General features: G+C 39.6%; 1 protein-coding gene across 1 annotated transcript in view; it reads left to right on the top strand.

The window, feature by feature from the left end:
- The window catches only part of CACHD1 (cache domain containing 1), a 182,128-nt gene that overhangs the window by 132,068 nt on the left and 26,853 nt on the right, over positions 1–23,207 (top strand). Inside the window, exons 8-16 of the mRNA XM_084636325.1 lie at positions 3,345–3,494; positions 4,701–4,934; positions 8,033–8,182; positions 8,729–8,852; positions 14,245–14,362; positions 16,554–16,722; positions 19,103–19,245; positions 20,005–20,186; positions 21,950–22,060. Coding sequence (XP_084492451.1) covers positions 3,345–3,494; positions 4,701–4,934; positions 8,033–8,182; positions 8,729–8,852; positions 14,245–14,362; positions 16,554–16,722; positions 19,103–19,245; positions 20,005–20,186; positions 21,950–22,060 — 1,381 coding nt within the window. The remainder of the gene's footprint in view (positions 1–3,344; positions 3,495–4,700; positions 4,935–8,032; positions 8,183–8,728; positions 8,853–14,244; positions 14,363–16,553; positions 16,723–19,102; positions 19,246–20,004; positions 20,187–21,949; positions 22,061–23,207) is intronic.

Below are 23,207 nucleotides of genomic sequence, written 5' to 3'. Positions count from 1 at the left end.
AACTAACAAAGATGTCTCGGAGAGGGGAAAGTGGGTGGCAGATTCTACTGCCCAGAAGGCTTTTTTTTTTTTTTTTAGGTAGGGCGGGAGTTAAGACTTGTGTTCTTTAGTAACTGATCGAACAAATTCTAAATTTGAATGCAACCAAGCACTGTCACATTTCCTCAGCCATTTCCACATTCCCAGTGCCAGTGTGGGGTGGAGAAACTGGGCTAATTTGGGGGTTTGGTCAGCTTGATTTTGGATGTACATTAAGGACTCTGTCCAATGCCTCTTCAAGTGAATGGGAGTCTTTCCATTATTTCAAATGGGCATTGAAGAGACCCTTAACTGAAACTTACTATTAAGAAAAGAAAGTAATAACACACATCTAAGGAGCTTAGTGCTCGATCCAGAGGAATGAAGTGAACTGTGCTCCCATTTCACTTTGTACTCCTCTAGATTGATAAGCATTGGGATCTGTTGAGCTAGAAGTCCAACCTATCTGATGCTATCTTGTATTTATGTCTAGATCAGCTCAAACAGGCAAGGCTTTTAACTTCTGACAAAGTGAGGGAAGGGTAGCGGCCTGGTGATAACAAATCTAATGCAGCTGAAGTTGGCTGGAGTAAGTCTTGCTTAGTTATCATTAGTTATTTCAAAGAACGTTGGCAATAGATTCTTGCTTGTGTGTATTGGGAATAGAAGACATTGGCATATTCTGCAGTGTGAAAACACATGGATTTATTTCAGTTTCACGCATAATACTCGTTCTATTTTAGGCACTGGTACATAAGGACACATTATTTGAAGCTCAAAGTTCAGTGCACATGCTCTCCTTCTCTGGCTATGTGTAAGAACAAAAGAATTTTAAAGATTTATAATGTGTACAACAAACCTGAGAGCCTGGGCGACAGGCTGAGAAGAGGATGTGTGATGCACTTCCATTTTGTTGTAAACAATCTTCTTGTCTATTCTTTGTTTCTGGTACAAAAAGAAATAAGATAATATTATTCCTTTTTACTGTGAATTTTTAACGCCCTGTTCCCTAACAGGATCTGCAGGCGTGTCAGAGAAACCATTCACATGCAGAAAAGTAAATTAATAATGGAAAAAACTGAGGCATTTCTGGTGTGTAAGATAAGAATTATATTGAAAAGATGGATGTTTCTGCGTTCCCCAGCCTGCTGTCAATATCTATTATATTGGTGTCACCAGCAGCTCAGTAATTATTTTACATTCCTGTGGTGCCTTTAATCCCAAAGTATTGTAAAGTGCTTTGCAAATGGTATATATACACCACAGCCACAGAACTCCTGTAGCTCCTGGATTTACAGGACGCTCCAGGTGGACGAGTAATGCACAGCCTGCTGCACAAGTGGAGAAAATTTAAAGACCGAGCTCTTGGGAGAGTTAAGGGCTTTGTATTGTAAAATTTTTGTTTGTTTTTTTTCCAGTGCTATTGTAGGAAGGAAAACATGATTCATTAACTGTATAGGAGAACTGGCTATAGCCTAGGCTAAAGCATGGGTTCCTAGCACAGAGAACTATATTTTATCACCCTTGCTAGCAATAAAAAAAGTAAAGTTGTATCTCAGTGCCCCTAACAGCAGCACACAGCTCCTGTGGTGTAGATTGAAAATAAAGGTTAATAATTTTCATAAAATCTTTCCCAGAAATAAGAGGATACTCTTGGAGGAGTATTTTTTTTAACCAGATTAAATTTAAAAGCTGTCTCTAGTTAAAGAGTAGGCGTGAGGGGAGGGGGAAAATAAATAAAAAAGGAAAGGAAAATAGAAGTTTCAGGTGCTTCTTTGCATCAAAAAACACTTTTGATTTAAAGCATTTTCAGGCTATTAGTTCAGAACACACGCAACAGCGAACTGATGTTCAAAATTTTTTTTTTTTAAATCAGTCGGGCAAGACCTGACATTTCCACCAAAGCAAGGAAATTCAGAGGTAAGCTGGCAGTCTTTCAGTAATATGCTCCAGTGTGCTTTGGTATTGTAGGACCAATGTATGATCCCTAACTGATGCACAAGATGCTTTAAATGCTGAAGTATAGGATGGAGCGTAAGTATTGATTTGAATTTCCTTGAGTCTTTGAGATAGGCCGTTAACATAAGACATTCTTTACAGCTTGAAAAATATGTTGATATGTGTTCAGTCTAAGTAGGGCAAAATGACTTAGTGATGAATGGTAAGTACATGTCGTGTCTTATTCTTCAAATGTTATACTACCTCTAACATACAATGTTGTGTATCCATAGTCTTCCACCCTTTAGGATCCCAAAGATCAAGTGGTGGTGGTGGTGTTTATTATTTGTATTACCATACTACATAGGAGCCCTAGTCATGGACCCCATTGTGCTAGGAGCTGTACAAACACATAAGCTATGGATTAAATTCTGACTGCCCCAGCACAGGAGGGGGTGAGGATGTAAGAATCTCTTTCCCCCACTTTACTATTGTATACCCATTCACTTAGGCAGCCAGAATGCCGACATAGAAGTCATCTCATGTCAAGTCATGTTGGGAATAGGTGGGAGACATAGTGGGTGATCACAGACAGGTGGTGGCCAAAGTACAAATGGAGGTGTAAGAGTTACTTTTACAGGCAGCTGCTGACAACTGCCTCCACACAACTCCCACATTATCTGGAAAGCCACCAAGAGCTCTTTAAAAACAGGAATCACTCAAGTGCATCCATCCCTGGGATGGGACATTTCCCTATTTATCAGTGTAGGACAAAAAATGAAGAATACTCCAACCAGCAAAAATGGCATGGAGAGCTAAGGTAGGCAAAATGTAATTACCTATAGGGAAATTTTGTTTTTGGAGGCTAACACCCCAACTCCTGCCACAGGACCTTGAGTAACTACATGCACCTTAGGTCTCAGCTAAGAGAAGGCTCAGGACTGTCCATGTGGGATGAATTTGTCCCTCTCAAGAGAGGGGTGTCACCACATTGAATCACTAAAAGAACTTTCTGCAGGACACTGTTCCTTGAATGTTTCCCTTCCATGTTCTGACCAGGACAGAACTTGTCTAGCCCAAGAAATCTGGTGAGGTCACAGCCTAGGACTAGAAAACTATATAGTGTGTTAGAATGTGTGAGCTGAAACCCGTGAATCTTTGGTAGCTGAAACTGGGGGAACTGAAAGTGCATTGGGAATTATAAAGGCCTTCACAACCACACACTGAGTATTTTCATCCATTGCAGATACCTGAAACTCTTATAAATAAGGTTGTTGATAACTTCACATTTATCTTCTTTTACTGACATAAGGATTTTTACTGCATTACTGAATGTCTCGAGTAAATTGGAATCTAATATACTGTCTGCCATATATATTTCTGCTTAGTTACAGATATGGTCGTAATTTACCTGTCAGCTGGGATTACATCAAAAGATGCTTCAGATGATGATAAAAAGGCTACTCTCCGTGTCATCAATGAAGAAAATAGTTTCCTCAATAACTCAGTTATGATTCTCACTTATGCACTCATGAACGGTAAGAAATGTGTGCCAAATTTCTGGTAGATTAAAATTCTCTAGTAACACAATGCAGTGTTGTTCTGTGTCTGTTTGAAAGGGTCAAAAGTGAGTTTTGGCCCTTAGACTCCAGAGGCCATTCCCCAGATTATAACAGTTTCCTATCTGGGACATAAAACTACTTAGTCATATGTTTGCAAACCAGAATTCAAATGAGCTGATTAAAATATGTTGCCTGAATTGCTGAATGCCTAGCACCATGGGGCAAATTCAATACATGGTGTAACTATAGCGTTTGCTGGAGCCTCACCCTCTGACACCAAGCCTGAATTTGGAAGAGTTTCCCCATTAAGGCCCCAATTCAGCAAACATGTAAGCATGTGTTTAGCTCCTATTGCTATCAATGGGATTTAAGTCTGAGCTGGAAGTCAAGCATGTGCTTCAGTGCTTTGCTGAACTGGGACTTAAGCCAAGAGTAAAGTTAAATATAAATGTACGCACACTGACCCAGTGGAATCATAGTCCTTTTTTCAAAAATATCTGTAGCACAGAAAGCAGTAGACTGTCTTATTAGCATGGGTTGCACAGACACCCCATCCAGGGAAGCTTATGCCTGGCCATGGAGAATTTGCATGCAAGCCACACTAACACACTGTATGGCTGTATAGCAGTTCAAATCCCCATTTGGGTCCCCACTTTCAAGAATTCCCTTTGTTAGGTTATCTGCAGGGACTGAATCCTGGCACATCTGTTTCTAAAAGCATGAGACTGTTGCTTGAGCTAAAGGACAAGGTCTATTAACTCCAAGGCTGCATAGCAGATTCATAAACTTCTACCTGGACTAGTCACTGGTGGGAGACAATGGGTTACACAAAGCTCTCTGTTTTAAAAAAAAATAATAATGGTAAAAATATCTAAATAGTGACATGGGAGCAAGCATCTTGAGTTTCTGTACAGTGGAACAGTTATCTGAGTGGACACCTTTAAATCCTTTAGTGACTGATTATACCTACATTATAATTCACCCCACCAGTATTAGTCACTAAACAGTACTCCACACTTCCACTTAAATAGGCATTCTCTATGTTCAGTCTACCTGCCTGAGTTGGCAACACAAAGTACGTACTGTACTGTAGTTTTAATTTGGAGTAAGATGTAAGAGACTCAACTAAAAATACATTTCCTACTTTCTCCTCCCTTATCCTGGCAATATCTCTTTTTTCAGAGGGAGTGACAGGATTAAAAGAACTGGCATTTCTCCGAGATCTGGCAGAACAGAACTCAGTGAAGTATGGAGTGCCTGATCGAACTGCCTTACCTGTGATCAAGGGGAGTATGATGGTCTTGAACCAGCTCAGTAACTTGGAAACCACAGTGGGTCGATTTTATACAAACCTCCCCAATCGAATGATTGATGAGGCGGTCTTCAGTCTGCCCTTCTCCGATGAAATGGGAGATGGTAAGTGCTTAGAAAATCTGAAGTTGAGCAGGTAAAAAAAAAACAGAGGTTAGGCTTCTGTCTGTCATCCCCCAGGTTTCTAACCAACAGATAAGGAGGTGCTTTTAGGTCTGCCCCTAAGGAAGTAAAATTAAGTCCTTCGTGCAGGGATTACATGTAAAGTTTTACACTCACAGGGGCCTGTTTATGGAAAGTGTGGGTAATGTGACAGCTAATGGATTTAAGTTGAAGGGTGAAATTGTCTCTCATGGGCATACTGATACAGCCTCAGTAATTTGGATTTGTGTAGGAAACTCCTCTGGGTTTGTGGGAGCATGGTTCCAGGCTGTAATGGCAGCCATGGGGCCCCTCGCACTCCAGCGGGCCCATTCAGAGCTGGTGTTGCCCTCTAAGCAGACCACAGGGGTGCATACGGCAGCATAATGGAGGAAGTGGCATTCCTGTCAGATGCCAAAAACTCCCTTCCTTCCTCGGATATTGGAGCTATGAACACAGCTTCATGAGGGGTTGTTCCTGCTGGCCATTTCCTCTTCCTTTTCCTTCCTTCCCCACAGTAGCTGAGGTATGGAGCAGCATCTCACCGAACAGTTTAGCAACTGCTCTGGACTCTCTACCCCACACCTTCCCGGGTTTGGAAGAGTAGGACTCCAGAAGGTTCTAGCAGTCATACAGGGTTGGGGAAGGACCCAGCATATCTGGTGGAACTGCTAACTATTTGACCAGATTCTCTGTTCTGATTAAGCTGTGCTCAGAAAAGACTGAGGAATGTGGTTATCCTCAGCACAAGACAGAGCAGCCTGAACCCTGGCATGAATGGCCATTCTGGAAGCCAGGGATCAGCAGCAACATCCTGGTTACTACACCCTGTTTGCCGGGGGGGGCCAGGTTTAGGATGGAATCGGAGTCTCTATGATGGCTCTACGTCAGTGGAGTATTTCTCCCAATACATTGCCCAGATCCACCAGTTATAGATCGCTTTATGCTGACATATCGAGGTTGTGGACGTAAATCTGACCTGTTACTTAAATCCTCTATAAACCCTAATGTTCACATGTTTTTTTTTACTTGGATGCAATAGTGAGATCAGATGGAATAATGCAGGGGATGAGGGCATGTGTAGATGTTTGCCTAGGACCGCAAAATACATGCAGCCAGTCCTGCACAGAGCCCTCATAAAAAGTGCAAAGGGATGCAAAGGCCATGGCGTTCCACATGTGGCCCCTTTCATATGTTTATGGGAGGAGTTGGGACTTGGAGGGCCTTTAATATAGGCTCTTGCACTGGCATGATTGTCATTGTGAGACAGAGTACGACCTAGCCTATAAAGCAGTGCTTCTCTGCCTCTGCTTATGCTTCTGTAAAGTGAGAAGAAAAAAGCCCTGCTTTATAGGGGAGTTGGGAATGACATTAGTGTTTTCCCAGTGCTTTGAAGATTTCAGGTGCTATGTAATTACTATTAGAGTTAATAAGCTTAACAGCTCCTGCATTTCTCCGGACATTGTTTTCCATTTTCTTTTGTGTGATGTTATGGAGGAGGGGTTGAGGAGTATGGCTCAGCAGGGTTTTCAGACCTCTCAGGCAGGTTGTCCTTATTTGCCACCTGATCAGAGTGACTCTTGAGAGTCTGAAGTCCTCTGTGTGTGCTGAGATTGCTCCTGGACGTGCTTCTCTCATGCAGAATGATAGCCTAGTTTGTCCTTTTCTCATCACTCTGCATGATGCATTGCCACTCATCTCTCACACATCCACATCCAAGCATAGTGGAGAAGTTGTACAACATAAGGATTATAAATGGTACAATTGAATAGATTTGGCTTACATAATTAGGAATGTGCATGGTTTTTTTATTTTTAAAAAACCTCATTTATGGAGATGAATTTGATATTTGTTTTATATTAAAAGGGTGAGTGAGTTTCCATGTGGTCATGACACAGAAAGTAAGACAGAAATGGACTGCTATATTTTTACCTCAGGCATTGAGAGGTTTCTAAAAACCATTGTAATGCTTTTGGTTATAATACCCAGTACAGTGGCCTGTTGGGATTTAAGTAAGAAGAGGCTAACATACTGCATATATAATCAGATGAGCAAAATTCATCCCAATTGATATTTTACAAGTAAGATTTTTTTATTTTTGTTAAAATTTTTATAGCTGCATGGGGGGAAAAAAGTAAAAATGCAGACTTTAAGAAAAATACAAAAAGAAAAAACAATGTGAATCTATGTCCTTTTATATTTATTCACATTCTTGTCCCTAAGGCATCTAACTGTGTGCTGATGAAGACAGAAAATGTAAATTTTAATAACTTATGGTATATTCAATATACCTTCTTAACTCACCACCAGATAAGTAAAAAGTGGCTAATATGAGGATATTATGTTAATATGTTGTAGCATAATTCACATGCTTCCTCAACCTCCCCTTCTCAGCCTTCCGTCCTGTCGCCAAGCCCCGACTCCCATATTTTTACTGTTAAATGCTAGCAGCAGTTCTATATTCTGACTCCAGAAGTGCTGTCAGTAAGAGATGTCAGAACTGGTAGAGCTTCTGTTATCTTTAATGCTGTTGTTTAACCATGAGCTTCAAGCATTACCATTGTTTGACATCTATCACTGAAAGCATTTCTTGAGTCAGATGATCATAGTACCACTACTTGTGCTTCACTGGGTCACCATGTCACATGGTCCTAGGGAAACAATTGCAACAAATGGGTTAAAACTGCCTTAACTTGTACAGAGGGTTGAATTATGCATATTCAGTGAAATCCACAGCACTGTGACTTAGGAAGGGAACCCTACATATGGATCTGATCTAACACCCATTGAAACCTGTGGGAGTCTTTTGACTTGATTGGGAGTTTAATCGGGGCCTGCTTGCTAAGTCTTTAATTTTAGCTTTTGAAAATACTCCTACGTGGTACGGTAGCAACTTCTTGAAAATTGAACTTGCTGGACAGAGGATGTTTTTGTCACCTGGTTACACAAGTTAACGTCCCCTCTTTTCTATTTAGCACAACTGGTGAAGAACACACTTCATATTAATTAACTGGCAAGTTCATTATTGCTAATGCCTTCTGTGCTCTTCCTTTTATCTCAAGGTCTGATAATGACTGTAAGTAAACCTTGTTACTTTGGAAACATGCTGCTTGGGATTGTGGGAGTGGATGTTAACCTGGCATATATCTTGGAGGATGTCACCTATTATCAAGATTCTTTGGCTTCCTACACATTTCTCATAGACAATAAAGGTGATTTTTGTGGTTCAGATACATAAATACACTATCTTCCTGTTTGGTGAAATTAGACTGTAGAAAACTAACTCCTTATTCTGCTCCTTAATTGTAAGTAGAACGATAAAGTGAACAGTGCCATTTCTCAACAGATTGTGTGTCAGTTGTTTGAGTAGTTCTGTCTAACAGTAATTGTATATAAGCAGATTTATGGTTTGCATTTATTGTACAGGGTCTTGATATAAAAATGTTGCTATGAAATCGATTGTTTTCACATTTGTAGGCCAGAAAGCCAAAACTGTAGCTTTTGTTTATATTATAAGCTTTTTCACTTTTTATGGCATGGTCATTTTAGTCATTTTTTGTTTGAGTTAATTTACAAGTTCTTAAAATTCTGTTGGCAGTAAACTGCTTTATGATGTAATGGTATGGTTACTGTTAGGGTAGTTTCTTAAGTAAATTGGAGGACTTTCATACATGTCATCAGTATACTTGTTTTTATGTTCTCTGCTTATTACATACTGAACCAAAACTTGTACTAAACACGTATTTTGTTCTTTTTAGGATATACTCTTATGCATCCATCCCTTACAAGGCCTTATTTGCTGTCTGAACCACCACTTCACACTGACATCATACATTACGAGAACATTCCAAAATTTGAATTAGTTCGGCAGAACATCCTTAGGTAAGGAAGAACTGAGACTCAAGTCAAAGTGACAAAGCCCTGGCTGGGATGATTTAGTTGGGGATTAGTCCTGCTTTGAGCAGGGGGTTGGACTAGATGACCTCCTGAGGTCCCTTCCAACCCTGATATTCTATGATTCATAGCTTGCTAAGATCAATTATTCACCGGACTCAGAAGTGTTTGTACAAAACCCTTTAATGGGAGCTACTTTATAGAATTATTATTACTGTGTTTAATATTTCTGTTGTAATAGTACCCAGAGATCCCTGCTGGGATTGAAGTCCCAATCTCTTGCCAATGCGGGACTGTGTTTTCTACCGCATTATCCATTCTATCCTTAAATGTGCCAAGCAATAGTTTCCACAGCTTCCTTTGGGAGACTCTTCTAATCTAATAGTAGAGCTGATTGTTGGGAAATTTTCCTTAATATTCAGTCTGGATTTTTCCTTCGTATATTTCAGACAGTAATTCCTAGTTAACACCTTAAATAACTTCTCTCACTCCATGGGGTTCAAATAAGTAATCAAACTACTGTATGCATATCTGCTGCTTGAAATTTTCCGTCAATCCTTCCCTGTCCTCCTCTGTCATTTTTGCAGTACTTTTCTGAGCATTCTCCAGCTTTTAGATCTTTTTCACTGTTTCAGGTGTGGTTAGGCAGGCCATTTGTCCGGTTTTAAGCCGGACAGTTCTCTTTTTTTCTGTGGTTCCCTGTCTGGTATTGAGACAAAATCAGACATGATTTTTGTCTTGGGTCACAGATGGGGGACACTATTTTGAAGAGTGCTCTACTCCGCCCCCACCAACCTGATGTCACACTGGTGGTGCTTGGAGCAGCGCGCTCTTCAAAATGGTGTTCCATGCAGTCTCACCAGTGGGGGGCATGGTGGTGCATTCTTCAAAATGGTGTCCTCCATGCAGCATGACTTCACACTCACAGTGCAAGGTCACACTGGCAGGGGTGGGCCCATACCATTACTGGAAGTGCTGGAATGTCTGGTATTCTGGGTATGCGACAGTGGCGCCCTAGGAATGGTTGCACCATATCCAGAAAGACCCTGACCTGATACATCAGGGAGGGAGAGGTGTTATTTAAACTAAGGGACAATTGTTGGGACAAGAACAAATAGATATGAACTGGCCATCAACAAGTTTAGGCTTGAAATTAGGTGAAGGTTTCTAACCATCAGAAGAATGAGGTTCTGGCTAATAGCCATTGATGGATCTATCCTTCATGAATTTATCTAATTCTTTTTTTAATCCAGTTATAGTTTTGGCCTTCACAACTTCCCCGGCAACAAGTTTCACAGGTTGACTGTGCATTGTGTGAAAAACTACTTCCTTTTGTTTGTTTTAAACCTGCTGCCTATTAATTTTGTTGGGTAACCCCTGGTTCTTGTGCTGTGTGAAGGGGTAAATAATACTTCCTTTTTCACTTTCTCTACACTATTCATGATTTTATGGACCTCTATCATATCCCCCCTCAGTCATCTCTTTTCCAAACTGAGAAGACTCAGACTTTTTAATCTCTTCTCATAAGGAAGCTGTTCGATATCCTTAATCATTTTTGTTGCCTTTCTCTGTACTTTTTCCGTTTCTAATATATCTTTTTTGAGATGGGGCAACCAGAACTACACGCAGTATTCAAGGTGTGGGCGTACAATTGATTTATATAATGGCATTATGATATTTACCATCTTATTATCGATCCATTTCCTAATGGTTTTTTGACTGCCGCACATTGAGCCGGTGATTTCAGAGGCCTATCCACGATGCCTTCTTGAGTGATAACAGCTAATTTAGACCCTCCTCGTTTAGTCTATATAGTTGAGATTATGCTTTCCAATGTTTCTTACTTTGCATTTATCAACATTGAATTTCATCTGCCATTGTGTTGCCCAGTTTTGTGAGAGCTCTTTGTAACTCTTCGCAGTCTGTTTTAGACACAACTATCCTGAGTAATTTGTATCATTTGCAAGCTTTGCCCCTTACAGTTTACCCCTTCTTCCAAATTATTTATGAATATGGTGAACAGCACTGATCTCGCTGGAAGACACCGCTATTTACCTCTCTCCATTCTGAAAAGTGATCATTTATTCCTACCCTTTATTTCTTGTTTTTTAACCAGTTACTGATCCATGAGAGGACCTTCCCTCTTATCCCTTGACAGCTTAGTTTGCTTGAGAGCTTTTGGTGAGGGACCTTGTCAAAGGCTTTCTGAAAGTCCAAGTACACTGTATCCACTGGATCACCCTTGTCTACATTTTTGTTAACCTCCTCTGAGAATTCTAATAGATTGGTGAGGCATGATTTCCCTTTATAAAAGCTGTGTTGCGTCTTCCCCAACAAATCATGTTCATCTGTGTGTCTGATAATTCTGTTCTTAACTATAGTTTCAAGCAATTTGCCTGGTACTGAAATGAGGCTTAGCAACCTGTAATTGGCAGGATAGCCTTTGGAGCCTTTTTTAAACGTTGGTGTCACATTAGCTATCCTCCAGTCATCTGGTACAGAAGCAGATTTAAGTGATGGGTTACATACCAAAGTTAGTAGTTCTGCAATTTCACATTTGAGTTCCTTCAGAACTCTTGGATGAATACCATCTGGTCCTGGGACTTATTGCTGTTTCAATTGATCAGTTTGTTCCAAAACCTCCTCTATTGGCACCTCAACCTGGAACACTTCCTCAGATTTGTCACCTAAAAAGAATCTCAGGTATGGGAATCTCCCTCAAATCCTCTGCAGTGAAGACTGATGCAAAGAATTAATTTAGCTTCTCCACAATGGCCTGGTCTTCCTTGAATTCTCCGATAGCACCTTGATCATCCAGTGGCCCCACTTATTGTTTGGAAGGCTTCCTGCTTCTGATGTACTTAAGAAAAATGTTGCTGTTAGTTTTTGAGACTTCAACAACTCAGTCAGTGGTTATGGGCCTATTACAGGAGTCGATGGGTGAGGTTCCGTGGCCTGCAATGTGAATGAGGTCAGACTAAATTATCATGATGGGCCCTTTTGGCCTTAAAGGCTTTGAGGAAGGGAGCTAGCTGCAGAAGAAGGAATACACAAGATAAGGTGGTGAGGTTGCTTGATGTTGCATGGGATGTGTCATCTCGGAATTGATAGTTTGTTTTATTGTTTAAATAAATCATTTGGAAACTAGGCATAGGTGAGTTTGATACGTTTGTTGGACAGGACTGAGGGGGGTATGCAAATGATGAAGGGGAGGAAAGGAGTTTCTGTAAGTGCTTGGCTGGCTGAGTTCTTGGTGAAATGATTAATGTTGCTAGTATTTTATTATATTTATTGTATTGTTAATGATGCCTTAGCGTGCGTAGAGCCTTGAATAAGTGACTCTTTTATTTTAAATCTAAATAAATAAATCAATATAATACATATAACAAAAACCCATCAAAATGAGTCAAATGATGAAATGGTCGGAAAGAATTATCAAGAAAAGACTTCATGAAGAGCTAGATTACCAAGTAAGCAACAACCAATTTGGGTTTGGGAATAATGCAGGAGAAGTACAGGGAGAAATGCAAGAAACTGCATTTAGTGTTTGTGGACTTATAGAAGGCTTATAGTATAGTTCCTAGAGAACTGATATGGTGGTGCCTGTTGTCGCACAATCTTCCAGAGGCGTACGTTCAGATATTATGGACATGTATGAGAGTAGTACAACAACAAGAAGCAGCTGCAGTGAGCCATTCACTATGAGAATAGGTCTACATCAAGGATCAATCTTAAACCCATTCCTAAGTGTGATTGTAATGAACACCTTGATGCAGGAGATTAGGGGAGAAGCTCCATGGAACATGCTTTTTGTAGATGACATTTCTGTGTTGGGAAGATATCTAGAAAGACAGAGGGCTGCATTAGAAGAAAATTGTTTATAAATCACCAAGAGAAGACTGAATACATGTGAGGCTGCATTAAAAGGGACAACAAGAAACCAATAAAAATAGTACTGAGTTACAGTAAGAATGTGAATGCTAGCAGTTGCATGAACAGCACTAGGTGCAAATGGAGGGAATTGATGGCAATTCTGTGTGATAAGAATGTGCCAATTAAACTAAAGAGCAAAATGTATAAGATCATGATTAGCTCAGCCATGACGTATGGGTTGGAATGCTGGCCAGTGTGGAAAAGAGAAGTACAACTACTTCATGCTGCTGAAATGAGAGTGCTCCCATGGACACTGGGTAAGACAAGAACTGACAGATTACACAATGAAATGGTGTGAGCCAAGATGCTGGTAATCCCCCATCATGGAAAAGCTAAGGGTGCATCGACTGAGATGGCTGGGACTTATGAGATGATGAGACATGAGATATGTTGGTCAGAGAGTATACAATCTAGTAGTTACAGGACAAAAACTATAAGACCCAGAAAAAGGCGGTTCAAGGCACAGAAGCAGGACATGAAGAAGATTGGTGTCGGCTTGGAAGACGCACTTAACAGGAACGTTTGGAGATTAACAAGAGCTGCCAACCCCAACTAATGTGACATGGTGGAGGAAAAGAAGAACAAAAATCTGCTTATTAGCTGGGTGACGCTCCCACAACAGTCTCAGGAAAGTGCTTGTACATATTGTATTTATATTCCCTGCACTCCAGCTCTACTTCTTAGCTCCATTCTTAAACACAAGCATGGCATTAGAATACAGAAAACTCTTGGTCATCAAGAGTAACTGACAATATCCTATCCTGCTCACAAAAACGAAATAGGCAGAGGTACAGCATAATGTGCATGAACAGTTCTGGAAATTGTAATTTAGATCTAGTTTTAATTTAGATCTAGTTTTATCTGTCGTCCCTTTGTTCCTTTGAACTAGAGAGCTAATTAATGCCATTCCACTAGCAACGTTATCTCAAGCCAGGACGAACTGTAATTGTGTTCTCTATGAACAGTGCTTAAATTGTAATGAAAGAGGTGCTGGAGCTCAAGCAATTAGGTGCTGGGGCTCAGGCAATTTTTTTTACTCTCCTAATTGACGTGGCAACCTCAGAGTGCTGGGGCTATGAACTGCCAAGCCTAGAGGTTCCAGGGCTCAGCCCTGGCAAGCCCCACACAAATTAAACACTGTCTATATGAATTCTTGAGTAGAAATTTAGAAACCAAGTTACCGCTGCTTCATCATTTGTACTGAAAAAGGCAATGCTTACTCAACCGTACTACGTTACACATAAGAGTGTAAATTAGCCTTAAAATAGATAAATGCATGAACAGCAAACCAAAACATTCTCTTCTTTCTTAATTAAAAGCAGATTTTATCCAGCTCCTTTCATGACTAATCATGTTTTTCGTATAAAAATGCAATAGATGGTTTTGCTTGATTCACAACTTTTTCAGTGTTGAATAAAATGTTGGATATTATTTGTTGTCACCGTAGCCTCCCTCTGGGCAGTCAGATTATTACAGTCCCAGTGAACTCCTCACTGTCTTGGCATGTAAACAAACTGAGAGAAATTGGAAAAGAAGCCTACAACGTTAGCTATGCCTGGAAAATGGTAAGAGATCTTACTTTTGAATGGTAGCATATAGTTTCAATGTATGTTAATATACTGAAGCTTGAGTAGTTTGAATTTTAAATTATACAGAAACAGTATGCATGCATCTCTTATTATGGTAAATAACCTCACATTCCATTGAAATTGTAGCTTCAAATTTATTATAATTTAATTCTCAGAGACACGCATACAGGCAAGTGTAAAGTGTGTGTGCTATTAATGTACGCATCCATTATATGTTATATAATATAGATGTACACACACAATTATAGTACATTTTCCTAAAGGAAAAAAGTCTATACTGAACTATGTCACACTATAAAGTCTTAGAGCAAAGCTCAAGTAGTTGAACGTATTTCACACAGAGACTCAAGATGAACGTACAGACTTACAGTATAGTGTTTGCATGTAGTTTATTATTGTTAAAATGCTGATACTAACAAAAATGAGAAAAAAAAACTTTTAATTTTATTGAACATTTTTAAACTAATCAGTGGCTGAATTTTTTTGGGGTGGATGTAGATGGGTGTCATTTTAAATGATGCATTATCCCTTCCTGCTGTATAGTGCTTAATGCAGTTTGGAGAGAAAAGCCAATATGAATAAACTTTAACAACATTGTTCACAATCAAGACATTAAAATTTCCTTTTAAACATTAGTTGTAGTTATGCAATACTGCAAACCCTTAGATCTGTATAGGGCACGAGCCTATCCTGTAATATGCAAGGCTGAGTCAAGTACTCTCATATTCATAGGTATTTTATTTTCAGTGCTGTGTCTAGTTTTCCCCAGTACATATTTTGCATTCAAGTCAGATGCAATACCTTGCAGAAATCTCTCAACACCAGTTAAAACAACAAAATATTCCCAAATACTACCCTCAGTGGAGCAAAAAACTCCTATGCATAATCTAGATGAATTCATAATTGCTAGATTCTTACAGAATAAAATCAATTAAAATGGAATGGAAGCTATAGGGAAGCTTTTAATTCTGCTATAATCATTAGACAGATCATATTTAATGGGAGGATTTGGCAGCCCAGCATCATTAACTTGAAGAGAAAAGAGCTGTTCTTATCTTACCCAATTCCAAGGGGGAAAAAAGATTCTAGCAGCCCATTCACTTTTCAGTTTATTTTGTGAACAAATCTGGATACTTATCTTGACCAAGGGAATAAAATGAAATCTACAACTAGATATGATCCAGGCAAATTTTGCTAATACCAAGAATAATTGGCTAATTGCTTTGTGTCAACAAACCTAGCAGGTACTGGTGTATCGTTTCCCTAAATTAATTTAAATATAATCTAAGAGATTATGCTGAGCGGCTTTAAGAGATTAAATCTGTCGTCACATACCAGAAGTTCATGTAGGTGTGTTCCTGGAGCTAGTGTTGCCTTGTTGAAAGGTTGTATTAAATATCAGACAGCCTTAGAGTCTGGCAATACTACTGCCAAGTTTTTCTAACCTGATGCACTTAGAATGTGTTCAAACCAGCAAAGCGAGTAATCCATCCAACACAGGATTGGAGGAATAATGATGATGTCCTTGTATTATTGTTAATTTGCATTTTTCAAAATGGGAAACAGGTTACAAAGAGGTACATTGTATTCTGTTTCCATTTGTGAACTGAAACTCTCTTGCCCATAATGAAGTTTCATGAAGTATCCACACAAAAGCATCAGAATTTGGATATTATGTTTAAAAAAAAAATGTGAAAACAAAAATGTGTGCGCGAAGCATCAACTTTGAAGAAATCTTTCTTCTTTTTTTTTAAAGTATATAACTCAATGGCTTTAATTGCTTGAGATAGTTGATCAAAGCACATACCTTAGTTATGTGTACTGTATTGCTGCCATTGGAAACCCTAAAGTCTAAGGCCTCAATCCTGCATTTAGAATGGTTTGGCTATGCCCCACCACCCATACAGCCCCTCCCCACAAAGTTATCTGTGCAGGATCAGGGCCTTTCTCCTGGCGTATGGGGAAATTCAGCAGTTTCTAGAGGTGATTAATTTCACAGAGAGAGTAGGGAATATGCTGCTCTGGAGTATGGGGGAAGGTGATGCCACCTTCTAGTGTAAAAGAAACTGAGGAATTAAAAAAGGAGGGAGAGGGGGATAAATAGAAAATCAATTATATAAAACCTCCAACTTTTTTTTCAGTTTAATTTTTAGTCCTTGTTTTTCAGGCCCAAGACACATCCTTCATTCTTTGTGTTGTGGTAATACAGCCAGAAATACCTGTTAAACAGCTCAAGAATCTGAACACTGTCCCTAGCAGCAAGCTACTGTATCATCGACTGGATCTATTGGGTCAGCCCAGTGCCTGTCTGCACTTCAAGCAGCTGGCGACCTTAGGTATAACAATCCCTCAACTCATCTTTATCTCATGCACGTTTTTGTAGAGCTGGTTGGAAAATAGAAAACATCTTTAGTTACAATCCTTGTAAAAATGTTTCTTATTTAAAAAAAAAAAAAAACCTTTCAAGGGAAATTTTCTATCCTGCTTCACTTTTTTCACTGCTTCATTTTTTTTTATTATAGCTAAACTGTGCAGCCCTTACATTTGTGGCACTTAGTCACCTGAGTATTCTTACTGCAATTCGTGGACTGCTTATGTGAGTAAGTGCTCACTAAAAGAAATGAGAGTTGCACAGTCTAATTCTTAGAAAATGGGGTATATAGGGGCTGTTGACTTTGGATTTATGCAAGTTATTCACAGACATAAATATTTAATATCCATCTGTGTGAAGAAATCAGAAGATATAGCTCATGAGGAAGTCAGAATTTTAATATTATTTGAAATCTTTTAATGTGAGATTTTCCAGACCTCTTAAACCTACATAAAAATTTCAAGTTCAATAGTACGTCTTTCTATATATCAAACTTTGTAATCAACTCCATTCATTTCCGTATTTGCATTGATGTCATGGACAGAGGGATTTGGCCTCAGAATTATATGATAATACACGTTTTAATATATAGAAAGGAGAGAACTTTTTATAATCCTTTTAAGAAAGATGAATCTAGAGCTTGTATACAAGTTTGAAAGGCTTGCAATCTTACACATTTGAAGATTAAAATTCTGATTTCTCCGTGGAGTTTAAACTAAACTATTCATGAACAGAGTAACCATTCATGAAAAAGCAGATAGGCATCATCGTTAGACAACTCAGCAATGACATCTGCTCATTGTATGGTGGTGCTCAAAATAGCTAATAAGATGTTGGACTGTATTACAGAGGAACTAGATGATGATATGGAAACTTGTGTCATTATATAAAACACTACATTCTTGTCTTGAATATAATGCCCGGTTTTGATAAAAGGGAACCACATAATGGTCTCACCTTAGAAAAGACCTGACATTAATGGAAAAAGTCAAGCAATGCACGCCAATAATGTTGAGAGACTCAGTGTGAGAGAAAATATAATTGATTCAGGCAGTTAAGTCTGGAAAGCTGATGAGGAAATATAATAGAGGTTTATTAAGTGATGACTCGGATAGATAAGGCTGCTGGATGTGCAGTGGCATGCTTTGGGAGCGGTGTGGGAAAATGGAGACCCTTTCCATTGTGTAAGTATTGTCTCTCTTAGGTGCTGGGAATTTCTTCCCCTGGAAACAGTTGCACACTGAGAAAAACAATAAGATGAATATTATCTGGTTCCCCTTTTTTAAATATTCAAGGGAAAAAACCAATTTCTCAGCATCCCAGCCCCTGCATTATCATTGTGTGATTTTTTTGTTTATGTTCTGTTTTGGCTTTGCCTTTTAAATATCACATTTCTTGCTCAGTGGAAGCAATACACCCAGACTATTCTGTACATCTCTTGTAGTCACTCTTTTTGCCCCCTTGTTCATATTAGCAAACTCCCTCCACCATTTTGGCAGACTTGTGTTTTTTGTGCCTCTCCCTGTGTTAATGACCTGAAAGTCACAGTTGTTCTTCAAGGTGGCCTCTGCATAGTCCCACCTAAACCCAGTTTTCTTCCACAAAGTTCTTTGTGTCTCATCATTAGCTTCCCCATTCTCCATATATTGTGCTTACCTTCACAACTTATTTGTATTATTTTATCATGTCATTAGCCACCCCTTCACTCCACATGTCAGCCTTCATCACACCTTCGTCAGTTTCTCTTACCAGCAGGTTTGAACTTTTTGTCCCAGGGCTAAAATCCCCATTAAGCCACTACCCTGTCTTCCTCAAGAACCCACCTTAAGACTTGCTTCTTCTGCAGTGTCTGCAGAACGCTGTCAGCTGATAATGGCTAGACAGGCAGTGAAGTGAGGCTGCTGCTACTGAGCTGCTTGTTTCCCTTAAGAAACTGAAACCACCACCACCTACAGCAAGACACGCAAACCTTCTCTACCTTACAAAAAGGTGCACATAGCCAGCCTGTTCAAAGCCATGCTCATATGACTGTGAAATAGACATTTTATTGTAACATTCCAAAGTTTCAAACAAAAAGTAGGTTTCAAAACAAAAGAGGACATGATCTGCGCTTATAAGTCTTACTGTTGTTATTTGGGATGATAATCCTCACGTTTCAAGGCAAAAACTGGTGATCAGCTTGTGTCAGGAAGAGATTCCCTGCCATCCATACTATAGTACTGTACCTTCATTATATGGCTATAGTCTCAGACAGGATACTACATCAGATGGTGTTCTGTGATGGCCTGTATTATATACTGATTATAATGCTTTGTTTTAAATTCTCTAATACTTTATTATTTCAGAAAGCCCCACAGTAATGCTGGCTGCAGGTAGTTTTTCTTCTCCGTATGAACATCTGAGCCAACCTGAGACCAAACGGATGGTGGAACACTACACGGCATACCTCAGCGACAACACTCGTCTTATTGCTAACCCTGGGCTTAAAGTATGCTATTTAAATCCCTCTTCTCCCTCCCTTCCCCCGTCCTGCCCTTATTGGTCACCATGCTGGTCCCCATTTCACATGTGTCCTTTGGGTTGGCTCTTGGCCTATGGGAGTGTTGAGCATGTAGGATACTAGGATTTTCTTCTCTTGCTGCAGAGACACTGTGCTCAGCCCTTGGGATGGATGATTGTGACCCCTGTTGAACAACAGCAACCCCTCTCACCTGAAGAAGCAGTGTGAACTAGGTTGAAAGGGAATCCTGTCCACTCCTCAGCTGGGTGGATGGATCCTCTGACATGAGGGCTTCAAGGGTGGTGGAGAAATTGGACGGGGGAAGGGGCTCAGAGACCACAAGGGTGGGAGGAGGGGCCCTTTTCCCCAGGAAGAAAGTTTACAAGCTGCAATTAGAATTAACAATATGCAGAACGGTGCTGTAATAAACATTGGGTCAGGGGATGCCTTTGTGTGTTTATACATTTAAATGAGAAAACTTTGTTTTATGTACAAATGGGGTAGTATTTATATTTACCTGAAGTGAAAAGCAAATGTTAAAAGCTGTGCAGATAATAACAATATTTCATTATAACAAGTTTTTTTCTTTACTTGGAATTTGCTGACTCCATCTGGTGTGAGAAGATTTTAAAGAAGTAATTGGGTTTAGATTATTTCTGATAGGTCTTTAGGAAACCCTGCAAGCAGCTTATTATCTTTTCATGCAAGTCTTAAAGGAACCCTGCTAGGTCTGTCTTTGTTTTGCAGTTCTCTGTCAGAAATGAAGTAATGGCTACCAGTCACGTCACAGATGAATGGATGACACAAATGGAAATGAGTAGCTTGAACAGTTACATTGTCCGCCGTTACATAGCAACACCCAATGGGGTGCTCAGAATTTATCCTGGTTCTCTCATGGACAAAGCATTTGATCCCACTAGGAGACAATGGTGAGTTTTAGGGTCCCATTATCAAAGGTTTCAGAAATCTTACAGGGTGATAATATTGAACTGGGCAAAATATTTCATGTAGGATTAGTAGAAAGGCTATGTTTGTAAAGAATAGTTAAATACATTTATAATTAAATAATTTATATGCTCAGTAAAACACATTGTGTTTAATAGTAATTTTACTCCAATTTTTATTTGCTGTAAATCATAACTCTTTATTGTGATAGTTTCTATTTCTTATCCCTTCGTACAGGATAAGAGTAAAAATATTTACACATGAAACTGAAGTCCATGCTGTTACTATATTCATCCTTCAGAATCTATCAGTGTTAATTTCAGCTCCTCATGCCAATTTTGGTTATTGATACTTCATGCAGCACTTTTTGTTTGCGATGGATTTTCTTACTGTATTTCCAAATAGGAATTTTCTGGCTAAGAGCATAATTAATAGCTGCAGTTAACGTATGATGTAGGAAAATATTTATATATAATATATATAACAAATGAGATTTGACACGAGAGAACTCTTGAGTGTGTTTTAACATATGCTTTGTTAAAAGAAGCCCGCCTGCTGGTGCTGCAGTATGGCTCTGAACAATCAAGTTAGAGACTGGAGTACATAAGTAAACTTAGGGTTCCTACCCTGTGGCTCTGTCAGCACGGCTCTAAATCACTGGTGGCATTGCTTGTTCCACAGTTCCACTGCCCCACATTTCCCCTGAAAAATAATGACCATAGTTCTGGACTGGGAGTACTCACCTTTCTTTTGGTCTTTTTCTGCTCCAGTGTTCAATCATTTACATTTTTGTAGTCAAAATACTGAACATAAATTTAAAATTTTTGCTGTAATTTTTCTCTTCACGCAATTAGATGGCTTTGTGGAGCTCACACTATAAATGAACTGTATACAGCAGTGGTTGGTAACCTACGGCCCATCAGGGTAATTTGATGGTGGACCACGAGACATCTTGCTGACCGTGACTGTCCACAGGCATGGCCTCCCGCAGTTCCCAGTGGCCACGGTTCGCCGTTCCCAGCCAATGAGAGCTGGGGGAAGCAGTGGGCCGCAGGGACATGTGAAAAATGTATAAAGCAGACAACAGTGAAATTGTCTCTGCTCAAAGTGATGTCAACTGTGCAAAGTAAATAAATTGGAAAAAGAAAGAGAGAGTTTTACTTTCACCTCTTACAGTTAGAGAACCTTGAGGCGTTACTTGTCACAATGATGATAAAAAATTCTGATGCAAGTGTGAGTTATTTTAGGTGGCAGTAACCCTTCAAATTAATAATATGTAATATTCATTTTCTAACAGCTTTTTAAGTTTGCGCATGTGAGTTTTGTTTGTATAAAAGAATACTTTCTCCTTTCCGCCTGCATTTTCTACAAAGTGAATTTAACCACACTTTGTTCAAGGATGTATGACCCAGTTGGTTTTTAAATCAAACATTGTTCAGAATAAGATTTGATTTAAATAATCTAAATATTTTACTTTAATATGATACAGTGAAATGGGTTTGTATAGAAAAATGTAGGATGATTTTTCATTTTGAGTAACATTATCCTACGGAGTTAGCCTGTTTCAGGCCCTGATCCTGCTTACATAAAAACTGCTACTTAACTTCCAACACGGTGAGCAGTCTCTTTGACTTCAGTAGTGCTGCTTACAGGGGGTATTCAGTTAAATACTTATGTAAGCCTCATTTTTTACATTCAAAATGACTGGTTTTCGTTCATAAATAACGCTTGTTTTGGTCTTTACTAGGTACTTGCATGCAGTGGCTAATCCGGGGCTAATAACTTTCACCGGTCCCTATTTAGATGTTGGAGGAGCTGGCTATGTTGTTACAATCAGCCATACTGTTCATTCTTCAAGGTAAAATTTCATTTTGAATATTTGATCAATCCAAAAATCTGGAAATTGACTTGTAAAGACGTTGTTATCTGTGATTAATTATTTTTGCTAGAGCTGCAATAGACCAGGTGCTTCCCAATGGGAGCAGGCACAATGCTTGTCCCAAAAGAGCCTTCAGTAAAATGGAAAGAACATATACAGATGCAGGGGAAACATCCAATTGAAGCTCTGTTTTTGGAAAATCCATTCTGGGGTAGAATTGCACAGATTTTGGAGGTTTATCAAAACTTGAGTTATAAGGTTTGTTGTGCCTGAATGTGATTATGGGTGAATAGGAGTAAAGTTTTGATATACATAAAATGTAGACATGAAAAAAATGCCCCTTGAGTCAAGGACTTTGGTGTGTACCCTATTCCCCCCACCCCTTGTGTTATGCCACTAGCTTTTTGATGAGGATTTTTAGAAAATAAGCCCATCTTCTAGTTAAACGTCTTCTGTGTGTGTTTGATTACGCCCTTCCCCCTCTACTTAAAGGAGAAGCTTTATCTTGTTTCATGTGTGTTCTTTCTCTCAGTCGGGGTCAGCAGCCTTCAGGGTAATCCGCTGGCGGGCCACGAGACGTTTTGTTTATGTTGACCATCCGCAGGCACAGCCCCCCACTGCTCCCAGTGGCCATGGTTCGCTGTTCCCAGCCAATGGGAGCTACGGGAAGCAGCAGGCAATGCATCCTGTGCCGCTCCCCGCAGCTCCCATTGGCCGGGAATGGTGAACCGCAGCCACTGGGACCTTCCGGGGGGGCCGTGCCTGCGGATGGTCAACATAAACAAAACGTCTCGCGGCCCGCCAGCGGATTACCCTGATGGGCTGTGTGCCAAAGGTTGCCGACCCCTGCTCTAAGTGGTACTCTTGTTAGATCTGTTTTTTTCCAGTGTAGTCTTAAGAAATGCATACTTTCTCAGTTGGTCACTTACACACACGCTCTCTCTTTTCTATATTAATAACCTCCCCTTATTGCCCTCTTCTTTTCCCATCCCCTCCTCTGCACAACAGAACCAAGTATATGCCATGTATGTCCCAGCATACAATTTTTAATTTCCTTGAGACAACATTCTTCTCTTACTAAGGTCTAATAAAGAAAAATTAACATTGAGCCAGACTGTGGTTATCA

This window comes from Lepidochelys olivacea (assembly GCF_965140295.1).
Source record: "Lepidochelys olivacea isolate rLepOli2 genome assembly, chromosome: 8".
Taxonomy (NCBI): domain Eukaryota; kingdom Metazoa; phylum Chordata; order Testudines; family Cheloniidae; genus Lepidochelys; species Lepidochelys olivacea.
The sequence above is the reverse complement of the archived record's forward strand: the minus strand, read 5'-3'. Positions and strand labels throughout refer to the sequence as shown.